General features: G+C 42.0%; 1 protein-coding gene across 3 annotated transcripts in view; it reads left to right on the forward strand.

Moving 5' to 3' along the window:
• The window catches only part of NEDD9 (neural precursor cell expressed, developmentally down-regulated 9), a 71916-nt gene that overhangs the window by 33068 nt on the left and 11565 nt on the right, over positions 1-27283 (forward strand). The window contains exons 1-2 of one of the 3 annotated variants that reach the window (XM_051799171.1): positions 1543-1619; positions 17688-18128. In XM_051799171.1, coding sequence (XP_051655131.1) covers positions 1587-1619; positions 17688-18128 — 474 coding nt within the window. In that variant the 5' untranslated portion in view covers positions 1543-1586. Of the gene's footprint in view, positions 1-1542; positions 1620-2230; positions 3679-17687; positions 18129-27283 lie in introns of those variants that run through there. The other 2 variants (XM_051799169.1, XM_051799172.1) reach the window with 2 other exon arrangements.

The raw sequence follows: 27283 nt of genomic DNA on the forward strand, positions 1-27283 counted from the left end.
TTATTCTTTGCTGTTTTTCCTTAGGCCACCAGAAATAGCCTTGAGTCCATCTGTGACCTAGAAATATTGGGTAAGATCCAGCTCAGGCAAAAAGGAGAGAATTTATTTCCTGTTCATCTAAACAAGCTGGAGTATGTCCCATACACAAAGGTTCCTATTATGCGCACCATATTAATCATGTCTGATTAAGGGATCTGACTTAAAAAGCATTGAGAATCATGACACATTTTATTTTCCCTGCTCTTTCCTGCCCCCAAGATACCAGAGTTAATTATTACTCTCCTCCAAATAATCCGTATTTACCATGGTCACTCTTCATAATGGACATCTCTAGACCATTAAAGCATTCTTGGCCTCTGGTGTCTAATCAGTGTTTAAATAGCAGCCAGGCAAAGCGAACGCTTGGCATTTTGATTTGAGCAGTAGTAGTTAAAAAGATCATCTTCTGGGGACAAATGAGAACAAAAATAATTGCAAAGACAGGAATGGAGCAGTGTTCAGGCCCTCCAAAAGTGACAAAAGTGGCTAAGGAAGGGATGGATGGAAAAGGTTGACACCATCACAGAATCATTTAGCTTGGGAAGACCTCTGAGATCACTGAGTCCAACATTTGACTGAACACCACCATGTCAGCTAGACCATGGCACTAAGTGCCATGTCCAGTCATTTCTTAAAGACCTCCAGGGTTGGTAACTCTGCAACCTCTCTGGACAGCCAAATGCTTATCCACCTTCTCCACGAAGAAATTCTTCCTAATACCCAATCTAAATCTTCCCTGGCACAACTTGAAGCCATTTCCTCTTGTCCCGTTGCTGGCTGCCTGGGAGAAGAGACCGTTCCCCACTGGGCTACGGCCTCCTTTCAGGGAGCTGCAGAGAGCAATAAGGTTCCCACTGAGCCTCCTCTTACTCAGACTAAATAACCCCAAGTCCCTCAGCTGTTCCTCATCAGACTTGTGCTCCAGACCCTTCACCAGCTCCGCTGCCCTTCTCTGGACCCGCTCCAGCACCTCAGTGTCTTTGTTGTGGTGAGGGGCCCAGAGCTGGGCACAGGATGTGAGGTGTGGCCTCACCAGTGACCAATACGGGGGGAACATTACTTCCTCAGTCCTGCTGGCCACGCTATTGCCGATGAAGGCCAGGATGCCATTGGCCTTCTTGGCCACCCGGGCACACGGCTGGCTCACGCTGCGCCGGCTGCCGACCAACACCCACAGGTCCTTTCTCCTCTGGGAAAAAGTCGACGCGAGCATCTTTGAAAAGGCACGGACGGGGGTCCCAGGGAGTAGAGCCGCCGGCGTTCGCTCTCTGAGGGGTCTGTCTCTCTCTGGACCCCGGAGGTGGAAGCGACTGGACCCGCCGAGCCCGGTGCCGAGCCCGGTCCCGACCCCCTGGTCCTTCCCCCCTTTCCCTCCTCCCCTCTCCGCACCGGCGGGGAGCGGGGCCGGGGGCGGGGCCGCTCGCGCCGGGCCGTGGCCAATGCGGAGGGCGCTATGCAAATGAGGCGGGCAGGCTGGCGGCGCGGCCGGGAGCGGGGCGGGCACAGCCCGCGGGGATGCGGCGGGACCAGGAGTAGCTGCTGCTGGGATGGTGGAGCGAGCCGGAGCCATGAAGTACAAGGTGAGCCGCTGCCGCCGCCGGGCGCTGTTCTCGTGTGGGCTCAGGGGCTTGACAAGGGCCGCAGCCCGGACAGGAGGCGAGTGGCGGAAGGCTCGGGGCTCCTCTCGAGGCATAGCCGTGTGCGCGGGAGGCGGCCGGGTATCCCTTCCCCTGCGCTGTCCCCAGGCGCAGAGCCCCGAGGAAGGTGCCTGCGGGGAACGAGGGGGCAGCGAAAGGGGAGCCCGGGTGCTGTGGGGTGTTGGTGGTGGTGGTGGGGAAAGGGGCTTCCCTTCCCGCCTCTCCCCCTGGCGCTGGATAACGGCGCGAGCCCGGGATCGCGGGAAACGCAGGAGGTTGGTGCGCGATGGCAAGACGCGGTTTGGGACAGGTACCGCCGCTTGTCCCCGCGAGGTAATTTACCTCCTTTCTAGCCCTTTGTGTATGTTTCCTTATCACTGTGCTGTCTGTTTGATGGTTCACAAGCGAGAGAAAAAAACTCATATATTTTTTTAAAAGTTTGTAGCCTATCTTCCTTATTAGATCCCATTATCCCCACTTATTAAATAATCGCTTTTAGCAACCTTTTGCCAGAGGTGGTTGGTGGTTAGGTTTTGGGGGTTTTTTTGGAGGGGCTTTTTTGGGGGGGGTTGGATGTTTTTTTTCTTCAAAAGACACAAATGTGGAGGCTTTCATCTTAATATTACTCAAAAACGTCTGGGCAAGGTACAGAATTGCCCACAGGGCATTAGATTACAGTACGGACATACCGTAATCTTGTGTGATTGGAAAAAAGGGGGAGGGAAGGAAAAACTTTCCTTCCTCTGCCAAAAATAACTTCAGCGTCAATAAAAAGGTGATTTTGGAAATGGCACGCTATATACTTACTTGGAGACCAAGTTTCTTTGGAAGTGAAGTCCATCTCCTTACTGAATTTAGGCAGTGTAGCGAAAAGAGTGCTGATGCTATAGCATTGTATAAGGCTTTTGAACCTGGGCAGAGTGAAAAGTACAAGTGATATCTCTGTAAATGTGCATATATTTTCATATTTTTCTGTAATCTCTTTGTTCAGACCAAGCTTTCTGGATCTCTCATACCCAAACTTTGGGAAAGGTCAGAATTAAGTTTTCAAAGCTGCTGATGGTTTCTCCATCTCATAGTGGTTAAGAATAATAAGGAAAAAAAGAAATTGTATAACATGTATATCAATAAGGATAATCCACAACTTTGAAAATTTGATCTGGATCTGATGGCTGTTTTTTTTTTTTCATTGCATATCAACTGACTGATCTGAAGTCTGAGATCAAATTCATCTCTTTTCTCCTATCTACTCTGCCTCTAATCAGTTCAGGTAGACTTTATACCTGCTTAGAGAAGCTGTTACTCTGAGCACATTACATCAGGCACTTGAGGGTAGAAGAGCACTGTTGCTCTTAGTCCAGAGCTCACCAACTGCTTTCAGACTGCCCATGGCTAAGCAACTTTTGTATCACAGTAGCAAAATAATGGTCCTGATTTCTTGTCAAGTCACCGCCTGTCCTTCCTCGACTGCAAAGGAGATCTTGTGCCCTAGGTAGCCTAGGGGCACTGCAAGAATAAGGACCGATAGGGTGGCTCAAAAGGGGGAAGTCTTCCCTGCTCTGTAATGTTTCCTTTGCCCTGTCTTGTGGGAATGAGAATTTTGGTTTGGGTGTGTGATTGTGTAATGTTAGATAGAGAAAGCTAAACACAGAAAGAACCAGCCATTAAAAAAAAAAAAAAAAAGACAAGACTGAGGGTTTTGGCTCAAAAACCTTCTCCTTAGACTAGAGTGTTTACTTTCCCTGGGAAATGTGAAGTGGTTATTTACACTGTTGAACTGTGACAAACATCCTTAGATCTATTTCTTATCCCTGGAGTATCGTATAAAGAAATACCTGCTCATTCAGTATTTGTTCTTTTGGTATTTTCCTTCTTTTATCTTACTACAGGAAAACCAAAGTGTTATTTTTTATGTTGTATACATGAAATAAAGGAACAGAGAGTGTTCATGGCACACATGATGCCTGGAGACATACCATCACTTCAGAGGCTTAGCATCCAGGTGCAGATTCGACTCTATTTAACTGCTTCTGGTGTTATACTGGGGCCTGTCATTCTTTGCTTTCATTGTGATAGTCCATAAGGCCTCAATTAATGAAATATTGAAATTCTTGCTATAGTTTAATTTAGAGTATTAACAGCAGGACAGAAGTGAAACTGATTCATGGATGAGACCCTGAATACGTCTCTCCATCAGTCATGGCTTTGCTTTCAGTGTGAGTAATTCCGAGGTCATTTCTGGTCTAGAAATCCTTTCTGATACTCAATCTACCAATTTTTTACTCAAACATTTTCAAAACTTGTTCCCTCTCTCTCTTCCTTCACCTAAAGTCCATCTCACTTTTTACGCATTCTTCCAACTTAATACTCAAGTCTGAATCCTCTGAAAGCCATGGGAAAATCCCCGTGGATTTAAGCAAGTTCAGAACTGGCATGACTGTTTAAAGCAAAGACAAATTTGACCCCAGGTTAGGTCTAATCTACCATTCATGTACTAGTTAAATATTGGAGAACACAAAAGTTATTCTAACTAAGCTATGGATAGATAGGAAAGGTTAAGCATAACAAATATTTATGTTGTTTGCTAGCATGTCTTAGTACTAATTGACTAAAATGTACTTTGAGAAACAAATTGCTGTAGGGGTGTGGCTGTAATAGGACAACACATCAGTTCTTTAATGACAGCAGCTTGCTTTTGTGCTAAATCTCGATGTACCACATAACTGCATCCCATCAAGTTCTCACAGGATGCCATTCCAGTATTCTGTGATCCGGAAGGTAGGGTCATCCTTTTCTGAAACGAAGACTAGACTATGATTCCAAGGATGGAGCAGTTACAGCTATAATATACTCTGTAGGAACAGAAATACCACTGGGTTATCATGATCAGAGAAGAACATGGATTGGAGAGGATATATCTGGCCAGCAATTCCAATGCTCTTATTTCAGGCCATAAAAGTAAAAGTGCAACAGAAGAAAAAGGAAGAAGACATTATCATAACAGGGCTTTTGTAGCTTGTTGGCTGTTCACAAGCAAGACAAAATAAGAGAGGGGAGGAAGAAAGGGGGACTTATCTGTTTACTAAAACATCCAAACTGTTAGTGAAAGAGGAGAGGAAAAAACGCTGCATTCCTTACTTCATTTAAGCCAAAAGGAATGACGTAGATGTAAAGTATGAGGTCTTGATTATCTATTTTTAGATAATTTGTTGGGCAAGGAAGAAAACTAAATAGGGTTTGAAATTCCTGCCATTTGTGCTAAAGCACAGTCCTGTAATATATAGACTTGATTACAATGTCTGCATGCCAAGACAAACAAAATAGTGTCCCTGGGAAGAAATACAATATTCCCAACCAGAAATGCTTGTGAAAAGCTGCTTGTAACCCTGGCAATGAAAGACTTTGAGTGTTGGACCATGTAAAGGGGAAAAGAACTGTCTGTACTTTATTAACCAAATCCTCTGCTTTGTTTATTCTTCACTCCTGTTAGTTTTAATTTTTTTCAGTATCTCATCAGTCACAGGGAGACAATCAAATTTAGAAGTAAATAGGAACTGTAAAAACCTTGTAATATGTAGTATTAGAGGAACAAACCAACAAGAGGAAAAACTGTCCAAGCTTATGCTGTCTCTCTTGCAATGAAAGCGTCATGATTTTTCTCTCATCTGTGTGTGTACGAAGTGAGGTGGCCAGAGTCTAGAAGGCTTGGGCCTAAATGAGCATCAGCACTAGTGAGATGTAGCAGAAGGACTGTCTCCTTCACAAAGCTTGGATGGCCACTGTCATTTTCAGATTCCCATTTTTCCCCTCTATGGCCTCTGTGTGCCCCTCCCTCCCTTTCCATACCCCCCTGTAGATTTATGTATTTGTATACTCAATAGAGGTAAGTGCCTCAATACCTCAGGGTATTTTAGAATCTCCCACAACAGTATTCATTTGCCCTCCCAAAGTCTTGTAGGATAGCAAAGTGCTGTTAATTCTGTTGTACAGATGGAGGTGCTGAGGTTTAGGGATGTTACAAGACTTGTTTTAGAGGAAGTAGAGCCATCATAAAGCATTAGACCTAACAGCATGGAAGTTTTTTGCGTGATTTCTAAACCTCTGTGTTTTTATGCTACCAACTCTTCCTGAGTAATGTAGCTTTAAATCTACTTAATCGAGAAGCTGGTAGCCTAATCTGTCTCTGTCCAGTAGTTCCGAGTATTCGGTGGGGAAACAGAACTATCAGATGAACAGTCTTCCTTATTTCTTTGATAGTTCCAATTCAGTTTGACTCTAAATAGTACAAGAGGCATTACATACTTATCGGGGGGGGGGGGTTACTCATACTTTTAAGGTCCTGCTAGAGATTGCAGACATATTAGACTTACTTGGCCTTGAGATTTCTTGATTCAACACTGCTAATTCCAAACAGTGCCATACTGTCAAAAGACCTCATCAAGGGGGACCTGCCAGATAGAGCACAGAAGTGCCTAGTAGTAAGACTTCATGGAAACATCTTCTGCAAAGATAAAATGAAAGCACTTTTCAGGAGAGTTCTGCAGCCTTTCTAAGCCAATAACCATTGTTTTGCAGAATATATGGTAGACTTTGGAGAAGTCTTATGCAGCATTATTGTGAACTCGTTAAGTGTTGGAGCACAGTTAAATATTGGAGCACAGTTCCCACATACAAACTCATCTTTGGAATCTTACAGTCTCAAGCACAGCAACAAGTGGGGTTAGAAAAGATTATACTTGCATTGATACCTGATCAGTGAACATTGAAATGCTATGTGGGGTGTCCTGGGAGACATTTATATTATTGAACTGCCTGTGCTCCATTATAAATACCAGAGTCCTTGCAGCAAGACCAGGTGTGTCTAGTGACCCGAGTGAAAGTGAGAGGCAATTCTCACAAATCATACTTTCATGCACCAAAACTAGAGTGGGTGTACCTACTGACTGCTATGACCAACTTTAGAAACAGCAGGACCCAAGAAGCCTATTTGTCTTCCTGCAAAGAGCTTGCATTTATGGCAGTCCTCAGCCAAGCATGAGGCCCTGGTCTTGCACAGAAGTACAGGAGAAGAGGATGTTCCCTCAGTATCTGGAAACAGCAAACAGCCTTGTATCTCTCTGCATACAAAAAAAGGAGAAAACCAGGAGCATAGAACTTCTTCCTACTTGTCATATTGCTGTTATCAAAGATGTTAGGGGCATGGGAATGCCTTCTGCATACAATAGATGGGCTTAGGTCACTTAAGGGCCTAAGGAAAGTCAGTTTCATTTTGCTTATTTTATTTGGATTAGCTTATCACAGACATTTAAGTACTTAAATCCCATTCATACCATCAGCATTTAGGAACTCACCTGTCTCCCAAGACCTAAAGTTTAATTCCATTTTTGAAATGACATAAGCACTTAAGAGGAGCACACACAAGTCTCTGCCTTAGCTGCAACACTTGTGGAGAACCCTTAACTTCTACTGCTCCCATTTCTGGCTGCACTTGATGGAGACAAGTAGCTGAACTTCTTAGGACATGAAAGTCCACACAGCTCTGTAAGAGCCCACATTCAGTGACATTTGGAATCGTAAATGCGCAAATCACTTTTCAAGATGCTTCTTTATGTAATACGTGCTCTCTTAGCATCCATGAAAGCAGTGGACATTTATGTGTTAGAACAGTCCTCTGACCCCTGAAAAATTCTTTATGCCAAGGCTTCAGTAGGCTTGATCAGACAGTCATCTGGGACTGTACTACAAAAAGAATATTTATGGCATGTATTTAGCAATATTTATTTGGTCAGGCTACTGCTGAGTAAAGCTGCATTTAGAGGTTCTCCTGCCTGTAAATGGCTGCAGCTTTCAGCATCAGTGAAGCTGGGTCACTTTATAGCAGCTCAGAGTGCAGCCTTTGCATATTACTGCCTGATTATCATAGGCTGCTCTTGGCAAGTGACCATTTTCTTTTGCCTTTTGGTCTAGACATTGCAGTAGTGGAAACTGTCTTAATTTTAAGGAGTTCATTTTTCCACAGCAGATTTGGATGTAGCTTCCATTTGACATGAAACAGGACTGCTAAAGTTATAGTTTGCAGTCCTAGAAACACAAGTGCCTAGCATGAAAAAAATTGTATGTTTTTTTTTCCTCGATAGGGATGAAGCAAATTCTCGCCTTTTGATTTTTGTGTTTGTTTTAAAAACACTTTATTCACAGTCAGAGTGGATTAGCCTACCTGGAAAAGGAAGAGTATTAAGAATGGGTTTACTCTACAGGAGTACAATCAGCACATCAGAAGCCCCTTCTTAAGCAGACCTTATTGACAGCAAGGTTGAAAATTTTAGCAGTAGCAATACCATGAATCATTTGGTGACAACAAATTTCGAATATGCTGAAAGATCCTAGAAGTAAATCTCAATTCTTCCAATGAATGTTGTGCTTAGTTGCAGACAGTGAGAGGAAGATGCAGACTATGAAAATTCAATGATTCTCTAAGGAAATTTTTGATCCAAAGGGTTAAGTACAAAACTAGAAGCACGTTGACTGTTTAAACAGCTTACAGTAGGTAGGGTCATGAATGCCCTTATCCTGTGGACTTTACATCCAGTTAAAATGGTTAAGGTAATAAACCAATTTTTACTGCTATAGAATGGCCTAGTTTACAAGCAGATATCTTCTTTTGTTTTCTCTCTCTGTTTATACTGCTTTATCTTGTTTGTGACCCAGAAGCTGCACAAACCAGTCTCAAGCGATCAGGAATGCAGTTAAAGTTGTGTTTCAGCCTGACACTAAGCAAAGTAACTATGGGTGGTTAAAATGAACTCACCATCTCCCTTTTCCGGGGGTATGCTTACCCAGAAAATGTCAGCTTGCCAAAATTGAGCTGTTCTGGGAGGCTTGTTGACTTTTGGCTGCCACCCTGTAGAATGGAAATGGCTCTGACCGGACCTGGCAAAGCATCATCTGCCGGCCAGGGTTGACTCTCCTGGAAGCCTGATTCACTGGCAACATGCTATCTTTTCTTCCCACCAGCCTGCTGAGGGCTGGTAGGAGCCTGGAAATACGAGTTCCCAAGCTTGTTTTGCTTTAGTAAGCTGAAGTCCCATGTCAGCCCAAGTTGTAGTTGCTGTGTAGTATCCTAGATGGTGACACTAAATTGACTAGAGAAGAGTGACTTTCCCTACTATCAGAATATCTTTTGAGAGACTTGGGGGAAGAAGAGCATGTCCCAGTTCATCTAAGTTCTAGATTTAAAAAAATAATTTAAAAAAAAGTCATATTTTTCAAAGCTGAAGACATCAGATAAGTAAGTTGGTGACAATACTGAGGGCCTATGTCTACCCAGCTATGGTTTCTTGACAAATTGTAATTGTTGTAATTGTTTCCCCAGAGCCGCACAGGAAGGGTTAAATTTGGAAAGAGGGTGTGGTTGTTTTTAGGGGAAGCTTTGTCTGGGAGAAGACTGCTCACAAATGCCAGAAAATGGAAAATGGAGAACTCAAAACACACGTTTCAGAATTCTTTCTTTCTGTCCTTCCCCCCCACCCCCCCAGCTCTGCTTCTTCAATTCTTAAGCATTTAACATCCGATCTCCTCTCATTAAGTTTTTAATTGCCTGCCTGAGGGAAAGAGGTTAGGTTTTCCATCTGCCTTTTGATTTTGATGTACTGTGGTTTAATCACAGTGAGATCATATTTGCTCTAAGGCTATTGTTTGCATGCTTGATTTTTTTTTTCCCCTCCCTGTTGACGTCACAAAAGGCACACAGCCTTCAGACAGATTTGAAAAGGCCTTTTAAAGTCATGGAACTAGATCACACCCTTCCTTGGGTGGGGGGAAAGGAAACTGGTTACAAGGATGAAACATATACAGAAAACTTAGTGAGTTAGGTGTGGTGGAATTTCCCAAAATATTAATAGGTCTTGAAGGTAAGTCAGGGGATGTGGTTTGTGTTCCCAGAAAGAATAAAGAAAATGGTATTTTGGCACTCCTGTAAACTTCAGGAACTCAGAGGGCAGGGGAGTAAGATCAGGATATGTCATCAGTAGATCAGTGCTCTGCTTCACTGTAAATGTTACTGTCGCAAACCCTATGGGACTTTGGTGATAGCCCCAAACAGGGTGGGTGGTCTGACAGCACAAGCTGTGTGCATTAATCTCAGGAGTGTTCCCCATGGCTGAACGAATATGCCCTTTTCCCGCGTAGCTGTGACCCACTGCGTCTCACTGCACAGACGCCAAACACAGGGTTGCTATGGGAGTTGTCACTCCTCTTAAACTCCTCCTACGTGCTCACCAAGCACCTCGGAGCTTTTGTGGTACAACACATCCAGCCTTCACCACATCAGAAACAGGAGGGGTAAATGAACTCCTTATTTAACATCTATGATATTATATTTATGTGATTACCTTTGCAATACCTCGCATCCTCTCTAAGTAAAATAAAACCGGACAAGCCAAAACCCAAAACTCAAATCAAGTGACAAAAGAATATCACGTGAACAAAGAAAGCCTAGCTTATTTTCCTTCTAGCTAAGGTAGAAATTATCATTTTGCTGTTCTTAGTAGATACAGAGCCAGAAAACTTTCTTTTTCAACTCAGTTGTCCATTTAGAAACTTCATTCATGGCAATAAGCGGATGCACACAGTGCAGAATAATGAAGTATTTTATTCCCACAGGCTAAAGCTTCAGTTAGGATCTTAGCTCTAACTTTCATTTTCACATTTTTCCTTTTTTACTTCTCCTCCCACACCTCTTCTATCCTCCTAATTCCTTCTTTCAGAGTCATGCATTTGGATTCCCTCTGAAGTTGCAGGTTCACTGCTGTGCCTCCATTTTGCAAACTACTTTGCCAACTGCCTTCCAAAAAATGGGTGCAAAAATATCTCCTATTTACTTAAAATGGAGCACCTATGAAACGAAAAGTGTTTTCAGACCAGAGAGCCTTCAGTCTCTCACATTTACGTCGCATTTGAATCCCAGATTTGGGTGAATCAGTGGACCACATCAGCATCTTGAGCAGGAGTGTGAAGTGCCTGGGCCCCTGCTGGTCCACTCACTGCCTGCCTGCCCCCCTTACTTGGTGGAGTATTGTGCCTGCAGAAACTGGCAGTGAATATTCCAGTGTGACAGCCATAGTGCTACTTTGGCCTACCCACGTGTGATCCATTAAGGAGGGGATGTTCCCATTTTTCATCTTTTACTTTCTGTGTAACTTGTCTCACTACCAAAGAAACCCCAGCCAGAACAAACTCTGAAATTCAGGCTCCTCAGGCCAGACAGGCAGGCTGGGACAACTCAGTGGAACAGTGAAATAAGACCCTTTCTGCCCTCCAAACTCAATGTTTTCCACATCACAACCTCCACACAGCGTGGTGTGCTTTAGCATGACTGACAGCCTCTGTTGCAGAGATGTACAGGATGCAAGGATACTTAGGGTGGATGAAGACCTGTCCTCCTTAGGGCTCTGCTCAGGCTGTTAGCTCATAGGTCTCTCATTAGCTGTAAAGCTAGCCTTCCAAATCTGTGCATGGAAAACTGCTTTAGTTTCCACCCAGAACTGTAATTATTTGGCCTAGCAACGCTTGACCAGAGAAGTATCTTCAGTAAATCAAAACTTGGGAGTTTTGGTGGAAGAAAGCAAGAGAGTGCCTGAAAAGTGGAACTTTGCCTGAGGAGCAAACTGAAACATTATTGTGCTGAGCGTTTGCGACCGGGCTCCTTATTTTGCCATTAGCAGTGAGCCCAAAGAGTTCCCAGAGCCAGGCACAGGCTAAGGGCCTCAGAGTGCTCCCTCTGAAGCTGCGGTCACCGTGACGCCCTGGTAGTGCAGCAGGCTCTTTCATACATGCTGTAGTAGCACTTCCTGTCTTCTCTGCTAGCTATCAACTTGAGATAAAAAGCAGGTATCTGCACACAGCTTGTTGCTGGTGATGAGTTGTTCAAGGTCTACACTTGTATGGGGGCTGTTATGGCCGAACAGTGCCATTTCGTAGTCCATGCCCCACGTCACTGCCCACAAGGACATGTCTAAAAACATGCCAGTGCAGCTTTGTGTGCACCAGATACTGCCTTTGCTGTTCACACTGTCTTCTTCCAGCTTTGAGGAGACCAGCAAAAGACATTTTTCAAAGCTGAATATCTTGTTCAGTGACCTCTGTCCACTTGTATTAAGTAGCCTTCATGATAAGTTGCTTGTTATAGATAGACCTGTTACCTACTGTGCTTCAATAGTTGCTTTCCTTGCCAACACAGCACAATAAATTCTTTATTCAGGGGCAGTGACAGTGAGAAATAGAAAAGGAGATGAGAGCTGAAAAGCACCGAAGTTAAACTGTCCAGTGGCTCTTACACTGAAGCACTTGTGTCAGAAGGCAAGAGAAGCACAAATTTCCCTCTCTTCTACCAGTACTGCTTGTAGTCAAACCATTTCTCTCACGATAAAACTCACTCTTGGTGGGTTTTCAGATCTTTAGTCTCAGGCAAATCATTACTGTTGGGCTTACTGGAGCAATACAAGTGTATGTAAATGCTTAAGCGTACTTTGTTTGGAGTGGCAGTGATTCATTTTAAAGAAACCTAAAAGATGTGAATCTATATCAAAAATATTATGCGATGGATAATTAAAAGTGACCCAATGAAAATTAAGCTACTGATTTGTTCACAGACACTCCTTTGGGGAGCGTCACCCTCACCTTTCCTTCCTTTGTTCCTCCCTTCCTACTCCCAAGCTAGCTAAACATAGAAGAGAAGCTGTTTGTCATTTTAAGAAACAGTTTGTCCAGTAATAGAAAAAAGGGGTCCCACCCTTCTTCAGTGAAGAGCACAGGCACTTTTCCTAGTTTTGTTTGCACATAAACTCTACACATAGGAAGCAATATTTAAAAACAAGATAAAGCGGAACAAAACAATATACCTCATCAGCCAAGCACAGAGCAGGGATCAGTATCCTCCTATAGCACCTCTCAGGGATGTGGCAGAAATTCTTTGAGCTTACGGTTGGTTGAACCTTTTCCTTGAGCATTCATTCATTTTGGAGCTGGCTGAGGAGTCAAGTCAGCAGCCCTGCGCTAAGAACTTGGCACCGCAACACTCAACCCTTAAAGAGTCCATTGTATTTAATCTCCTAGCATGTAATTTATTATTCCTGTGTTTGCTTCCGTGGCTGTGGGCACCTCACACACTCTGGTTACCCACGTCACTGGATGTGTTTACTCTAACAGAAATAGTAGATGTTTCCACCACTCTCTTTAACTCTTGCCTCTTCCCTCTTCTACCACTCTGCCTCATCAGCAAACAACCTCTTCATCCTCCAGACTGCACATTACAGAATTCTGTCAGTTCCCTTCACTGCAGAGAAGGCCAACCAAAACAGATCATGTTCTTCAAAGTATTTTCATGTGTCTTTATTGAGCTGCAGACATGTTGAACATCAATTGCAGTAGGCTAAGGAGAGAGTAGACACCTTTGGCTGTTCTATAACAGGCCTCATTTATGCATCTGAATTTGGCATGTAATTCTTTCAACGTCTGAGAAGAAAAATAGCGTACAGAGTCTTTTTTTTTAATTTGGGTTCTGCAAGTAGAACAGCTGACAGTTTTCGGAGCAGCATCTTTTGCTCTCAGTCAGGTCTCTCTAGGACACCCACCCTGGATGCAAAAGAAAGAAAAATCTGAGATGTGCAGAGAATACAAATTGCACCTTTCCAGGGTTTATCTAATGGACTTGCAACTGACACTAAAGGAAAACTCAAAAGTTTCAAATCCCAGGCTCACTTTACCTTGAGGGAGCTTGAAAGCTTTACTTTTGTCTCAACCAAGGTAGAAAGTTGGGACCGCAGGCACTGTAATCTGCATTTAATCTAGAGAGTATCCATTTCGGTTTCAGTTCTTTTAGACAGAGTTTCTGACACAAGGCATCAGCAAAGTCAACTGAGCCTTTTCCTGGGGCATGTTCCAGCTAAAATCCCTGGGGCAGTAGTCATTGGGGTCAGGCTCCCTTTCACTTTGACCTACTGACAACTGAGATAGCACTTTGTTTAACAGAAGACTGAAGAACTTCCGTTTTTCAGTGATTTTACATAAGATGCTTTCTGCTGCACTCATGCGTCCAAGGTTAAGAGGAATTCAAGCCTCTTGAGAACGAATGTTTTGCCTGTAACAGAGTATTAACACAGTAGGGCCCTGACCGTAGCTTCAACTTCCAGACATCCCAAGTATTGCTAGCTAGGCTTGAGGATAGAAAAGCTGAACGGAATCTTTCCAGTCAACCATTAGTTATACAGAAGTGCTCCTTAATTGAAGCATGGCTGCTATAACACAGGGGGCTCAGGAGAATGGAGCTGCATAGAGACCACAAGTACTTTTTGGATTTTGAGAAGGGCACCACTACATCTCTCACAGAATCAACCAGGCTGGAAAAGACCTATCATGCAGTTAATTTAACTGAACCAAAGGAGGGCAATAGAGACTTCCATCCTTAATCTTATTAAAAGAAGGTGGTAGCTGCCATCATGTTCATTTTATGAAGTGCAGCTTATTTCTATGACAAACCAAAATTTTTTCCCCTATATAACATCAGATCATTTTTCCCTACCATTACAGAACTTGAATTTGTAGTTCTCAATCTGTTGCCCTCCTTTTTTCTTGCTGTATTAGAAATACAAAGGGACTTCTGTGCTGCTTGCCAGTTGTGAAAACAAGTTCCAGCACAATTTTCTCATTGCCCTTTCTTTATCGCCGATTTGTTTAGGAAATAGCCAAGGTTTTTTTAGCACTTACACAAAAAGGTCACTGCTGTGTCTTCTCATATCAGATCTTAGTGCTTATTTGATGCCTGTTTCACAGACAGATGAGCGACATATCCATGTGTCTTCAGAGCAAGTTGAATTAATTCCGTATAATGCTCCCCATTCTCTGAGCTGATGAGAACAAGGAGAGGGACTATTGAGATACTGGCTATGATGCCCACAGAATCCAAAAAATAGTCAGATTTGTCCAGTCAGTTGAGATAAAGCCCATAAATGTTGAGAGATCTCTTCGATCGGAAGTTCTTTCCGTGTGTGGAAAAGTAAAGACTACAGTTTTGATCACCACAGCAGGTTAAAGGTACCTCTGTGGTTTTGAAAAGCTTTCCTGATGGCCTTCTGTGGTGACAGTTTCATTTTTCTCCAGGCTGACTCTGCTGAGTAATGAAAGTGACTGTGACACTGTTTCTGAAGCTCATGTTAAGCAATCCTGTGAAGGAAGAATGAAGTCAGGGAAATGCCCAAAACACAGATTTGCTTAGCAGGATCAGTGCCTTTGCTGCTGGCACCAAGCAACAGGCTTAGTGTTTCTGGTCCTAGTCCTTATTTGGTGGAATATTTTGCCTGGTTCACTGCTCCATCAGTGACTGGTGCTGGTGGCATGGCTCTGGGCTATTTAAAAGGCCTTGGGGAAATTGCTGTGAAACAAGTAGCAACCAATTAGTATGATTCACATACTGGTGCCTGAGTTAACACTGACAATGAGAATCTGAAGCTGTTTGCAGCAAAGAAGTTCTTGAAGCACATCCAGAAAGTATTAACATGCTGCGTGCCAGGTGGTGAGAAGGTCACTGGGACAGAGATAATGAGCAACTGGGAAAAATTCACATGGGAACTTTTATCTGCTCTAATTCTACCACCATTCCAGCTTTGTTCTGAGAATTGCTTTGCTGTAAAAGCTAATCAAGCTTTTCAAATACCTTTAATCACCAAAGTGTAGAAGAATATGCATTTATCATTGATTTAGCCTGCTTGGTTTGGGCCTCCGCAATCTAGCCATAATCTTCCTCCTTTAAACAACTCCTCTGTGAAAGCCTTCTTTAAATATTTTGTCAGTTGTACAGGCTCAGCTAGTCATGTTAGTAGATTTTGCCTGTGAAAGACATGCTAGAAAGAAATGTAGAAAGATAAGAGATTAACTTGAATATTCATACTAGGCAGGGGCTTTTGCTTTATGAGCTCCAAGGACTCAGCTAAGCAGCCAGGTCAACACAGCAAGAGCATAGATGTAGTGTTCAAGAAGAGACTGCTGTTTTTGACCATGCTTAAATAATAGTTTTACAGTCCTGCCAAGGCATGGACAAAAATCGCTCTCTCCTTTATCTATATTCTTATTTCTTAGTGCTTTGTTACTGATGAGCTGAGTAGATGTACATCAGAGAGAATGGTGGGCCTCAGTCCTGCTGTTTACAGGGGAGTTCAAAATGGCAATCCTACTTTTCCAAGCCAAAGCTTAATTTATACTGACCTCATTAATGATGCTGATGAAAGGCAAAGCCAGTGTTTCTCATACATTTGAAAGCTGATCCTCCATTTAGAGAAGAGGAAACTGATCTCATGCACCCCATTTCAACACTGAATGTCTTGGAAAAAGTATGTCCGCCTACCTTTTATGTGACATCTGAGCTTACCCTTTTTCCATCCACTAGTCAGCCCTGCATACAGCCTCCTGACTGAGCAAGGTCAAATGGAAGTCTGCTGTCTTGATGAAGCACAGAGATGATGGGAAAACAAGTGTGTGTCAATAGGGAAAGATATAACAAGTGAGGGATAAAAAAAAGTTCTGTTATAGCCAAGGAAGAGGATAAATATGACAGGTAAAAACACTAAACTGTACTCGACACTATCCCTTTAACAAAGGGAAGATAAATGTTTAAGACAGCTGCATATCCTTTTTGGTGGATTAGTACTATTTCAGTTTGTGTACTGCATCCAAGTATTTCAGCTTGAGCGCTAAAAATTCAGGGCTCCATATATTTTTTCAAGTGCTTATGATTAGTTTATAACCATCTCTGCTGAATGCCTTCACTGAAAATCAGGCAGTCATGAAGCAGTTGTTTCCAACACGTTTGGAAATATCACCAGAGCCAAAAAATTAAATGTTCATGGCCTTTTTGAGGGGTCCAAGAATGTTCATACAGACAGCCTGCCTACTTTCCATTGAATACCTTGGCCAGTTACTCAGAACTACATGTGCCATTCAGGCCTGCAAAGGAAGAGGAAAGGGAGCTGCTTCCATCTGTGATAGAAGGTGGTGCTTATTATTCTTAGTAACACATTAGTAACACATCAGTAGCACATCACAGACCACAATCTTACATCAACTCAGAGTTGTCTTAAAACTTCTTAGCAGGGGTACTGCTGGTAGCACAGCCACAACACTTGGGGTAACTGGGCACATTATTTTTTTTAAATAATGTTCTCTTCAAGATCTTTCACAGAAAGTGGGACTCAGAGGAACTATGTCCTTTGAGGTTGTTTTGGAGGGATTTTTTTGTGGTGGTGGTTTTGAGGCAGTGGAGGGAGGAAGCTCTTTGCCTATTAAGCTGATGCTGTGCTGTACTGCACCACCAAGGAAGTTCACAGAAAAGAGTGTGAAGGCACAAAGCCATGTGCAAACACAAGCATTGTAGTTCAAAACCTGTGACATTTTGTCAGTTTGTATTTTAGGACAGTTTTTCTCACCAGGTGGTCTACAGATCCCTGACTTTAAGGAACCTGCAGGTGTCAGCTAAGAAAAGCCAGCTCACTGTCTTTACCTTAATGGGATCTGCACCCCCATGGAAAGTCTTTTGGGACCCCGCAAATGTAAAAATGTTTGGGAAAAACTGCTCTGGATTATGTCCCTGAGAGTCTTGTTCAAGTTTTATTTTAAATAGCAGCTAGTTAGCTGTAGCAGTACACAGAGAACACTTATATGGAAATCAGTGTCAAGAGATGAAGGGACAAGCCCTCATTCACAAGAAGAGCACCTCAATGCCAAGTGCAGAACTCTCCTGACTTCCTGTCCGTTCAGGCCAAATAAAGAGATTCCATCTGACCCGCTGTTACTACTGGGACAGAAAAATCCTCTGCTGCAGTATTTTCCATGCTATTTTGATTTCCTGCACACTTCTTTTTCGAATTCTGTTCTTTTTTTCATGTCACCTAGAATGTGCTTGAAAATTCAGAAAAATTCTAGCTTGTTTGTTCATTTGCTGTTCTTTCCCTTCTTTCTCCACAGAATCTTATGGCAAGAGCCCTGTACGATAACGTCCCCGAATGTGCAGAAGAGTTGGCCTTCCGCAAAGGAGACATTTTGACGGTGATAGAACAGAACACCAAAGGTCTTGAAGGATGGTGGCTCTGCTCCTTACACGGCCGGCAAGGCATCGTTCCAGGCAACCGTGTGAAACTCCTGATAGGTCCAGTGGTACAGGACAGTCTGTCTGGCCAGGATATGCCCAGCTCAGGATTGATGAATCAATCTTTCAACCAGCAAAAGATCTACCAAGTGCCAAGCTCACATGCTGTAGCACGGGACCCTGTCTACCAAGTGCCACCTTCCCATCAGAATCAGGGAATTTACCAAATACCCACTGGTCATGGTCTAGTGGGACAAGATATTTACCAAGTGCCACCCTCCATGCAGAGGTGTGCTGATGGTCCAGCGCTGACTAACAAGGTGCGTGCATTTGCTTTTACTTCACAGCTCCAAAGCAGCTCTCTTGTGCTGCCCACCAATGAAGTTGTTAATGCTTAGTGCCAGCCTGTGGACTGATTAAATATATATATATATATATATATATATATATATATATAAAAACTATATGAAGTTATAGCAGTAACTTTAATTATTTGTAATTAAACTAAGCAGCTTAATTTGCAAGGGAGATACACAGTAGAGCATTTTGGAGCTGCTGCTAAAGGTGAGGGGGAGTATGTGATCTCACATCCTCCCAGGCTGAGGCACATCTGGCCTATGGCACTCTTGCATTATATGTTCAAAAGCGCTGCTGTAGCAAGATTAACTCTCCCACATATTAATGAATGGTTACATCATCTGCCCAAGTAATTTTTGTTTAATTAAAAATTATATAGTGTTGCTGGAGAAGTCCCAGTGGGTCTAAACTATAAAGAGGAATACGTGATTGACAAGAGCCATACTTGTGAGGGAACAAGAGGATGATGGTAACGAGGGATGTTTGAATACTGAACCTTGTAAGAGTGCATTTACATTTACCTACAGCTAAATTTCTTGATTGAACGTGGGAGCTGCAAGAGCTCCATGATGCAGCCATTACTGAAGCAATTGACAGCTCCCAAGGCTCCAGTGAGTGGCACTGCATTAAGTGGGTCCCCCTTTATTCCTGCTGTCCTTCTTAGACTCTCCCCATCTCCTGCCACTCCTTCATTTTACCTTAATAAGATACTTACCAGGTACCCTGGTACACCCAGTGCACAGTCACACTGGTGGAAAAAGATTAAGGAAGATACCCAAGGAATGAAGGAGATTCTCCTGGTCTTCCAGACCCCTCCTTTATTACAAAGCCAACAAGAAGTTCTTCCATTCCCTCCATTCCCAGTTCAACAGCTTCAGCTATTAGCTATTAGCATCCTTCTTACCTTTAGAGTTTAAGGCATAGCATTTATATCAAGGTTACATGAGCAGATTATGGCTCTTGTCAGGAAGTTCTTGTCTGGTTTAAACTTTGATCTCCTAATTCAGATTGGCAAGACAGTCTGTTTCATGTTTTTCCCCCGCCTCTCCCGCAACTCAGCCTTTTTCATATCAGGCCTTTGGAAGACATCTTCTAATGCTTTTATTTCCTTGTTATAATTTCATTTTCCCTGATAAGACTAAATGGATTTTTTTTCCTTCTGAGCAAGAGAAAAAGATCTGTGAAACTATTCCAAGTCAATTTATAAAGAGGTTTGCTTGCTCAGCTTTTCCACAATTATGCTTTCTAGGCTGTGCAGGAAGATAAAATGAGAAAATTGCACTTGCTGCACAGGCAGAGATAGGAGCTTTGTTGGAGCAATTATGTGGGTTTTCTTGACAAGTCTCACATATTTTTTTCTCCTTTTCTCCTTTCCCTGTAGACTAGATATAGTGAAATGTTTTTCAGAAGCAGTATTGTTTACTTATCCACAGTAGCATTTAGATACCCTCTAGGGTCACTGAGCACCTGGTAAATACATATTAATGGGACAGCAGAGAAGAGATCACATTTTAGTGTATGTCTGTAGGAAACATTTTACAGCACTGAATGTTTTACAACCTCAGCTATCCATCTTGGGCCACAGGAGCTTCACCATACTGCAGAGCTGCACTGAGGTCTGTTGAAAAACTCAAGCTTAGAATAGTTTTAGGGCCTTAGGATAGTTTGCTTAGCATGATACGTATGTGTTTGTACACTGCACAGAAAGAATTTTCCAGCTGCATGTGAAATCTCTTCTCCCTCCTCCTGCCCCCTCCAGCTCCACTGAAACTAACAGGACATCCTGCATAAACCTGGTTGCTAATAGGACTGTGTTAAAACCCTCAACTGAAAGCTTTGTTTTAGTTTAAGTGCAAACTTCTTGTTGAGATGCAAAAATCAGAAGCAGTGAAGCACCTGTTTTCTCCAAGTTTCTGCCTAGAAATTTTTTCATCAACCTTGAATATGCATTTCTGCCTTATAACTTGCTTTCATTTAATTTCCTGCAACCTATGACAGGCCGGCTATGCTGCATAAAAAGAAATGACTGCGGTGCTAAGTGTAGAATAACTAAACACATACATTTATAAAGCATTTTACCCTCATCAAAGTAGATATCAACCTGCTTAGCGCTAGCTAATATTTGCTACTTGCTTTAATCATGACTTAAATTTATTTAGCCTAGGAGCCCTTGGTCTCAGTATTCACTGTTTATTAGCGGCAGACAAACCTCACGGCAGTGTTTTGCTTTGATCAGAGGTAGACATATCTCTGGTGCTTTGGAATTGCTTAGTTCTACACTGAATAGAACCCACTGGGATTGAAACCAAGGTATACAAGAGGGAACTGTAGGGTTATTAGTAAGGGTGGATTCTGAGGTAAAACATACTCTGTTCTTTGTCATCCTAACCTTGCTAAACAGCTATTTAATGCTAAAGCTGCAACTCTCTGCTAATGGGTTTGTGAAAGAAAAGCCTAATTAAAGAGAAGCACTTTAGTGCTTGTGTTCTTTGTCTGAGGAAGCAGGCCGTCCTCCAACTCCTCCTCCTCTAGGGATCAGTAAAAACAATCCTTAATATTAAGGAAAGCTGGACATCTTGAAGATTTAATTTGGGGAATCTTTGCTTTGTCTTCCAAAGATAATTAATCTCTTTTCTCAGACTTGTGACACCTGCTCCAAAGGCTTAAATGAACCACTTTGCCTCCTTCCATCAGCAGAATCAGTTGGTCAGCAAGCTCTGTGTTTTGGCAGTTTTAAGGACTTTGAATAGTTTTGCTATGAGCACTTCCTATATGGAAGCCTTCTCCCTTCCCATAGCAGTAGCTAGAGAAGACGACCATGTCCTTTAGACAGCACTCTTAAGTGGGACCAGCAGCAGTTTCTGCCCTATCCATTTCTGCACGTCTGCCTGTTTTCTTTGTGCAGATGTGTGGCTTGGCTGCCATACAGGTTTTGCAGGCAAGGCTTAGGAACTATAGTCAGGCAGGAATTGTCTAGCCTCCAGCAGCAGTAAATCAACAGTGGGCATGTTATTAAGCTGCGCTGAGGTAACGCATCTTGTTAGCCAGAAAGGCAAAGCGAGTCAAAAAGGAGTCCTGAGGCAGGTAATTACAATGATTAATTGATTCTGACCAAGCTGGTTGTTGACAACAGAGCTGTATTGGCTCCCTCTATCAAATAAAATAGCACCTTCTAAAACTCACCCTCCCAATGACAGAGATAATGAGGGACAGTTTAAAATTAGCCTTGGTTAGCCCCAAGCTTTTATAGATGTGCTGCAAGTTTAGTCACAGAACGGTTACACCCCTAAGTGTGGAGAGCGTCTGAGGAGCATAAAGATGTGAAAGCTGTATCTTAGCATTTATTCCCTCCTTGTGTGCTCTACCTTGAAACTTACTCTCTTTTGCTGCAGCTAGCAAAGAGAAGGAACCTTGAGACATTCAGGAAACCTGGATTTTATCCTTGCTGCAGAATTCTGTGTGGGTTTTAGTGGTGTTTCTGCACCTCATCTGTGAAATATGTGGGTTAATTATGAGGGAACTCATTCTGTACAGATTACTTTAAGAACATCCTCTGGGAAAGGTGCTGTCAAAGCACAAAGTCTTGCATCTGTGATTAATCATTAGTTCACACCTAAGCTTTAAACTGGGGAAAGCTACACATGAAAAAAAGTCACCGGCATCATTTAAACACTCTTTGTCTTGTTCAGTGTTTCCTCTGGCTGTCTGTTGTGCTGTCCCTGCCATCCTGAAAATAGTATTTTTTCCTGAAAAAATTTAAGGGAATTATTTTCTTGTTGGAAAACAGTTTTGCAAATTCTGAAAGCTTTCTGCAGGAACCAGTAGCTCTCAGGAGAACTGCTGATCGAGAGAACTCTGCACAAAACAGAATGAGGCTTGTGTACCACAGCTGTTTGACCAGGGAAGAGGCTGCACTGCAAGAGTTACCAGCCCTGAACAACAGCTCCCACGGGGCGCAGACTAACTCAGGCAAATAGAGATTAATGCCTTGGAACATACCAGTTTTTTTTTTGTTGGTCTGTTTGAACTAGAACTCTGCAGTTCAGGAAACACTTAAGAGTTACCCACCTTCTGAAAGCGGATAGAGCAGAATAAGGGAGGAACTCATCTTCATCCCTGGCCTATTTCCAAGTATAAATATGTCCTTGACAGATGAAGGGTTTCACACCCTGCCATCCTGCTAACTCTGCCTTTTTCAAGAGGTCACTGCCTTCAGCAGGAGGCTTGGGTAAACCATGTCTAAGGGAACAGACCTTTTTCCCTGGTCTTTATTATTATATTTTTTATTATTATATTATAGAGTCATGTTGGTTGACTGAACTAGAAAGTGGAAACGCCACACCACAAGCAGCACCACCCCGACAGTTCCAGCACAGGCTTTGGTAGCAGGAGCCAGTTAGCCCCATTAAGACATTTTTCCTTCCAATTAAATAAGTATTGTCTTAGCTGGGAAGAAACAAATGGTTGCATGTAATATTAGTTACAGAAATAAGCCTGCCTTTACATTATTATCTGTTTTTTTCTTGCTTATTTTCATATTTGTGAGGTAAGAAGAGACATACATTAAGCAAAGTAAAGAGTTGTGTGGCAGATATATTTTATTATCAAAAAGAACTGGAGCATATGTAGTATTCTACAGTTTGTCAGCAAAATGTATTTTCATTCGAAGTTAGAATAATGTCCCCGTTTACCCTCAAGTGTGAAGTACCACAGTTTCCTGTGATAGGGTTTACATAAAATATCCAAACAGTGATCATATAGTCCTTTTTTTTTTCTGCTTTCACATTACAAATTCTATTTTGGGGATTTATGCCCCTTGTAACAAAATATTGCTTCAGTGGAAGAAGTGCTGAACACACAGGAAGTTTGCTGAGTACAGCAGGAATGGTACCACATACCTCAACACTCAGTGCTCTGTTTCACAAAGTGTGCTCTAAAGGATAAAAATCTCTCAAATTAAATGCAAACTCAGTGGTTAAAACAGCACACAGCCTTTTTCTTAGACTGAGGAGTTTCACTTGTAGTCTTCCATGTGACAGTAATAGAACAGCCATTTTACTGTAAAATTTAGTGCAGTTAATCTATTCTCAGTAGTCTTCATGAAAACTGAGTGAAGAAACCCTGATCCACAACTCAGAGTAAGCAGTAGTTATTCACTGATGTGATTTGTAGAGAAGTATTATACGAAAAAAAATGCATTTTATTAGGGTGAGCAAACATATGAGCTCAGCATTACTCCCTGTTTCTTTCTGAGTGCAGGGCTCATTTTAATCAGTTCTATTTGTAGACCAGAGGCATGCATTTTTCCCCTGGAGTATCACAAAAAAGGCCAGTACTGTAATCTCCTCCAATAACCGAGGTCTCCCAGGACACAAATCTGTCTGCACAGGCACAAGCACAGGATCAAACCTTTAATAAAAAAAAAATGGGAAAAAAAAAAAAAGAAAAAGAAATAAATAATAAACAGGAAAATGCAAGCTTATGGATTCTTTTCTTGGTGGTTCAAAACCTAACTGGAGCTTTGGGTCTGAAACAGACACTAAATTCGGGTAATCTAAATTTCCCTCTAGGTACTAAAAACTAAGCACAGCAGCAGAGCATTTTAGAAAAAAATTCCACACAAGTGGAAAACTGATTATTCAGAAAGTGAATCTAATCATAAGGAGGAAGTGTGGTTTATGGAGATAGGAAATGAGTAGATGAAGACAGGTTGCTGACCATAAGAAAACACAGTTGTAGTGAAACCTAAGGCTTGGCAGGCATTCTGTGATTTTGGAGATGTTTTGATTTGGGGGAAGACTAATTAGCACCAGAATATCATCATTCCACATGTCTGGCATGAAATGTTTCAATTTTTCTTTTTTAAATAGCAGTGATAATACTGCATCCTTTTTTTTTTGGTTGAATCTATATTAATCTTTTTCCTCAAACAGATTTGTTAGAGTGGAAAGAAAATGAAATTAATGTACTTAAGTTCTAGGGAGACAGGTTGTCTATAAGACAACCCATCCCTAATCCATAAAAGACAATAACATATTCCCATTGGGTCTTACCATCACAACTTTTTCATATGCACAATCAGTCATGACTGAGGTCTGATATAATTATTGTACAGATGCAACAAACAATTAATGGTGGAGTTTATGTCTGTTTAAAAGGTGTCTATACCTTCCATAAACTTGCCACAGCAGGCAGTGCTAATCTAAACACTGGTTACTAGGAGCACTTGTCTGTACATGTGCCCAGAGAAACCCATACAAGAATGGAGCCAGAGTATAACTTGTGAGACAGAGAACCTCTACAAATCAAATTAAATTGAACTGCTTCCTGGTGGAAGGTTTTATTTGCCTACCTCTCTCAGAGCAACATGGTTCCCAACCTAGATGATTTAGAGACACTTCCGTTGTTTCTACCGAAGTGTACCTCCGATGACACTCTTGTGGAATTGAAACTCTTTGGCAGTGCTTCATCTCAGCCATTTTTTTGCCCCCTGGGAAATGCCGATTCACAAAAACTGAAATTGTTGACGGGGAAGGATCTGTTCTGAGAAATGTCTTAAAGGAAGGGGAACGAAGTCATGGAAATACCCTATTACAACAATTCCCAAATGAAGCTTTCCTCCCCCAACTTTCAATTCAATATAGAAGGAAAGAAATAACACAAATAAGATGAAACCCCTCAAAAGAATTAAAATTAGTTGTTTGGACTGAACCAAACTGGTTTATTGCTTGTGAGCCTTTAGGATTTTATGTCATTCACAACAAGACACTCTCTGCCCTACCTGTCCCACCACCTCATATTCTCATCCTTTTTCTTTCTTTCCTGTCCTCCTCCAAACTTGCCCTAAATTTTGGCTTCTGTCTTTGAGAAGAGACAGAGTATTTCCAGCATAGAAAACATATGCATGTTAGCCAAATGGTTCTTCATGTGACAACCTTTTTATAATGGGAAGACTAGACAGACTGGGATGGACAAAGCAAAATGCTGCTTTTTTATCATGGGCAAGATACCCAAATGCTGAGGTGCTGAGTTTTGCCACATGCTTTTCATTAATCAAAACTGCAGCTCAGATTTAATCCCAGGTTTCCAGAGAGTGCTTTAGCAGTTACACATATTTCTCCACTAAAACTTATCACTCAATAATTTGAGGGGTTTCTTTCTCCATAAGGTCCATCCATAGACATTATTTCTGAGTGTGTGCCTGTTCTGCCACTAGTCCTGTAATGCATCAGCTCTTTAGCCCTGTTGGCCAATGCACACAAAAATGATGATGTCACTGTCTGTCTGAAAATGAGTAATTGTCATGGGGATGGCACTGGTAAAACTCTTAGCAAGAGCGTTGAACAACTATCCTCTTTCACACTCCTCTTAAAAATGCTGATAATTTGATAGTACTGAGTACGTTTTGCTTATCTCTCTTTTTCTCTTCCTTTCCTCTGAAAAAAATGGGACGCTCTCAGAAGTGTTGGTTTGACTCTCTTTAATCACATTTTGTAAGCAAGAATGACTCTTACCAGAAGCTAGGAAATACCCCTTCCCACTCAGCCTTGCAATTCAAGGCCAGCCAGCACCAAGCCTGTTCCACTGAAGCAAGCAGAAATGTTGTTCATAACACAACTGGCAGAAAGCCCCGGAGTTGATGTGAGAAAGAGCAGGATAAGGTCACGGAAATATCATAAAATAAAGAAAAAAACCGCAAGTACAATCTTGCCAGTGACAAAATTGTTGAGCTTTTTTGTGCTTTGTACTGCTCATTCAGGTAAGGTCTGGAGAGAGAGAGAGACCTTTCTATGTGCATTAATTTGCAATCATGAACTCCAGTAAGCAAAAATTCAACACTGTCATTCAAAGCTGCAGTTAATGCAAGTCAGTACCACCACACTTAATACATCCCTGTCATTTTATACTAGTCAGAGCATAGGCCATGTATGTAACTGCACATATTTTTAAAAAAAATTGTTTGGAAAGACAATAAACCTGCACTTCAGTTTTAGGAAAACTACAAAACTGAAAAACAGTGTAATGACCCTGCTTTTGTGTGCTGGTTAATGGAAGAGGTCACACTAGAAGTTAAAAAATCAGGATTAGGCTAGTTGCAAAGCAGTGGGCTATACCATTTTCACCAGTAGTTGAGGGTTTGAATCAAGGCCAGCTTGTGATTTCACACTTTTTATTTTAAATTTGTTTCACAGCTTCTGCTCAACATCTTCAAGACTCACAACCCAAAACTGGTATAAATCTTGTTGAAATAATACCACCTCAAAAGCAAGACACCCATTTCCATTACTTGTAGTTATTTACGTTACAGTAACACAGGGTTGTTTTTTAAGGCTGAGCATCTACTGGTGAGGGAGGCACTTCATAGCCACATTTAAAAGTTTCTATTTAAATGCTGAGCCTGCAAAGGTAAGCATTTTTAATTTAGCTCAACATGAATCAGTGACATCTGGACGTGCTTTAGCACTGAAAGCAGTTACAGTTACAGCAGAATCTTCATAGGTAAAGGTCTTGGACAACAACTGGACAGAAAGTAGAGGAGAAAATAAGCAGTATTTTGAAGATGAAAACAACATCAAAAAATAAATCACTTCTGTATCAGTGCAGCATTTGTCATGTATTCTTATCTTCACACATCTGAATATTCTAAGAAAATTCACTGGTGAACACCCGCTCAAAGACAAGCAGAGGTGTCTCTGTGTGTGTTGTTGCTGCATTTCTTTTCACCTCGCAGTAGAGCTGATAACACACTCAGCCCAGAAAACTAATACAGGCATTTCTGTTGATTTCCTCTTGCCTTGCAGAAGCATTTGGACCTAGAAACAACACATAGTTGCAGCTACAAGCCCAGTGCATTAGAAGAAATGCCTCTGCAGGCTTCCTCCTCTCTCTTTCAGCTTGTGAACCTTGATCAAAGCTTCAACAGTTCAGTCTTGACAGGAAATACTATACTAGAATGTTTTATAGTGGCCCAGTGTTCATGCATTATTTAGGTTAAAATAAAGCGTTATGAGTTCACAATCTAAGACCTATAGCAACTTACAAACCCAAACATTTATAAGAGCGAGTATCCTTAGCACATGTCAGAGAGAAGCTCCAACGCTGACTCACTGACAGCAGG

Source organism: Manacus candei, unplaced genomic scaffold, assembly GCF_025592945.1.
Source record: "Manacus candei isolate 608988 ecotype Guabito, Panama unplaced genomic scaffold, ASM2559294v1 h1tg000049l, whole genome shotgun sequence".
Classification (NCBI taxonomy): domain Eukaryota; kingdom Metazoa; phylum Chordata; class Aves; order Passeriformes; family Pipridae; genus Manacus; species Manacus candei.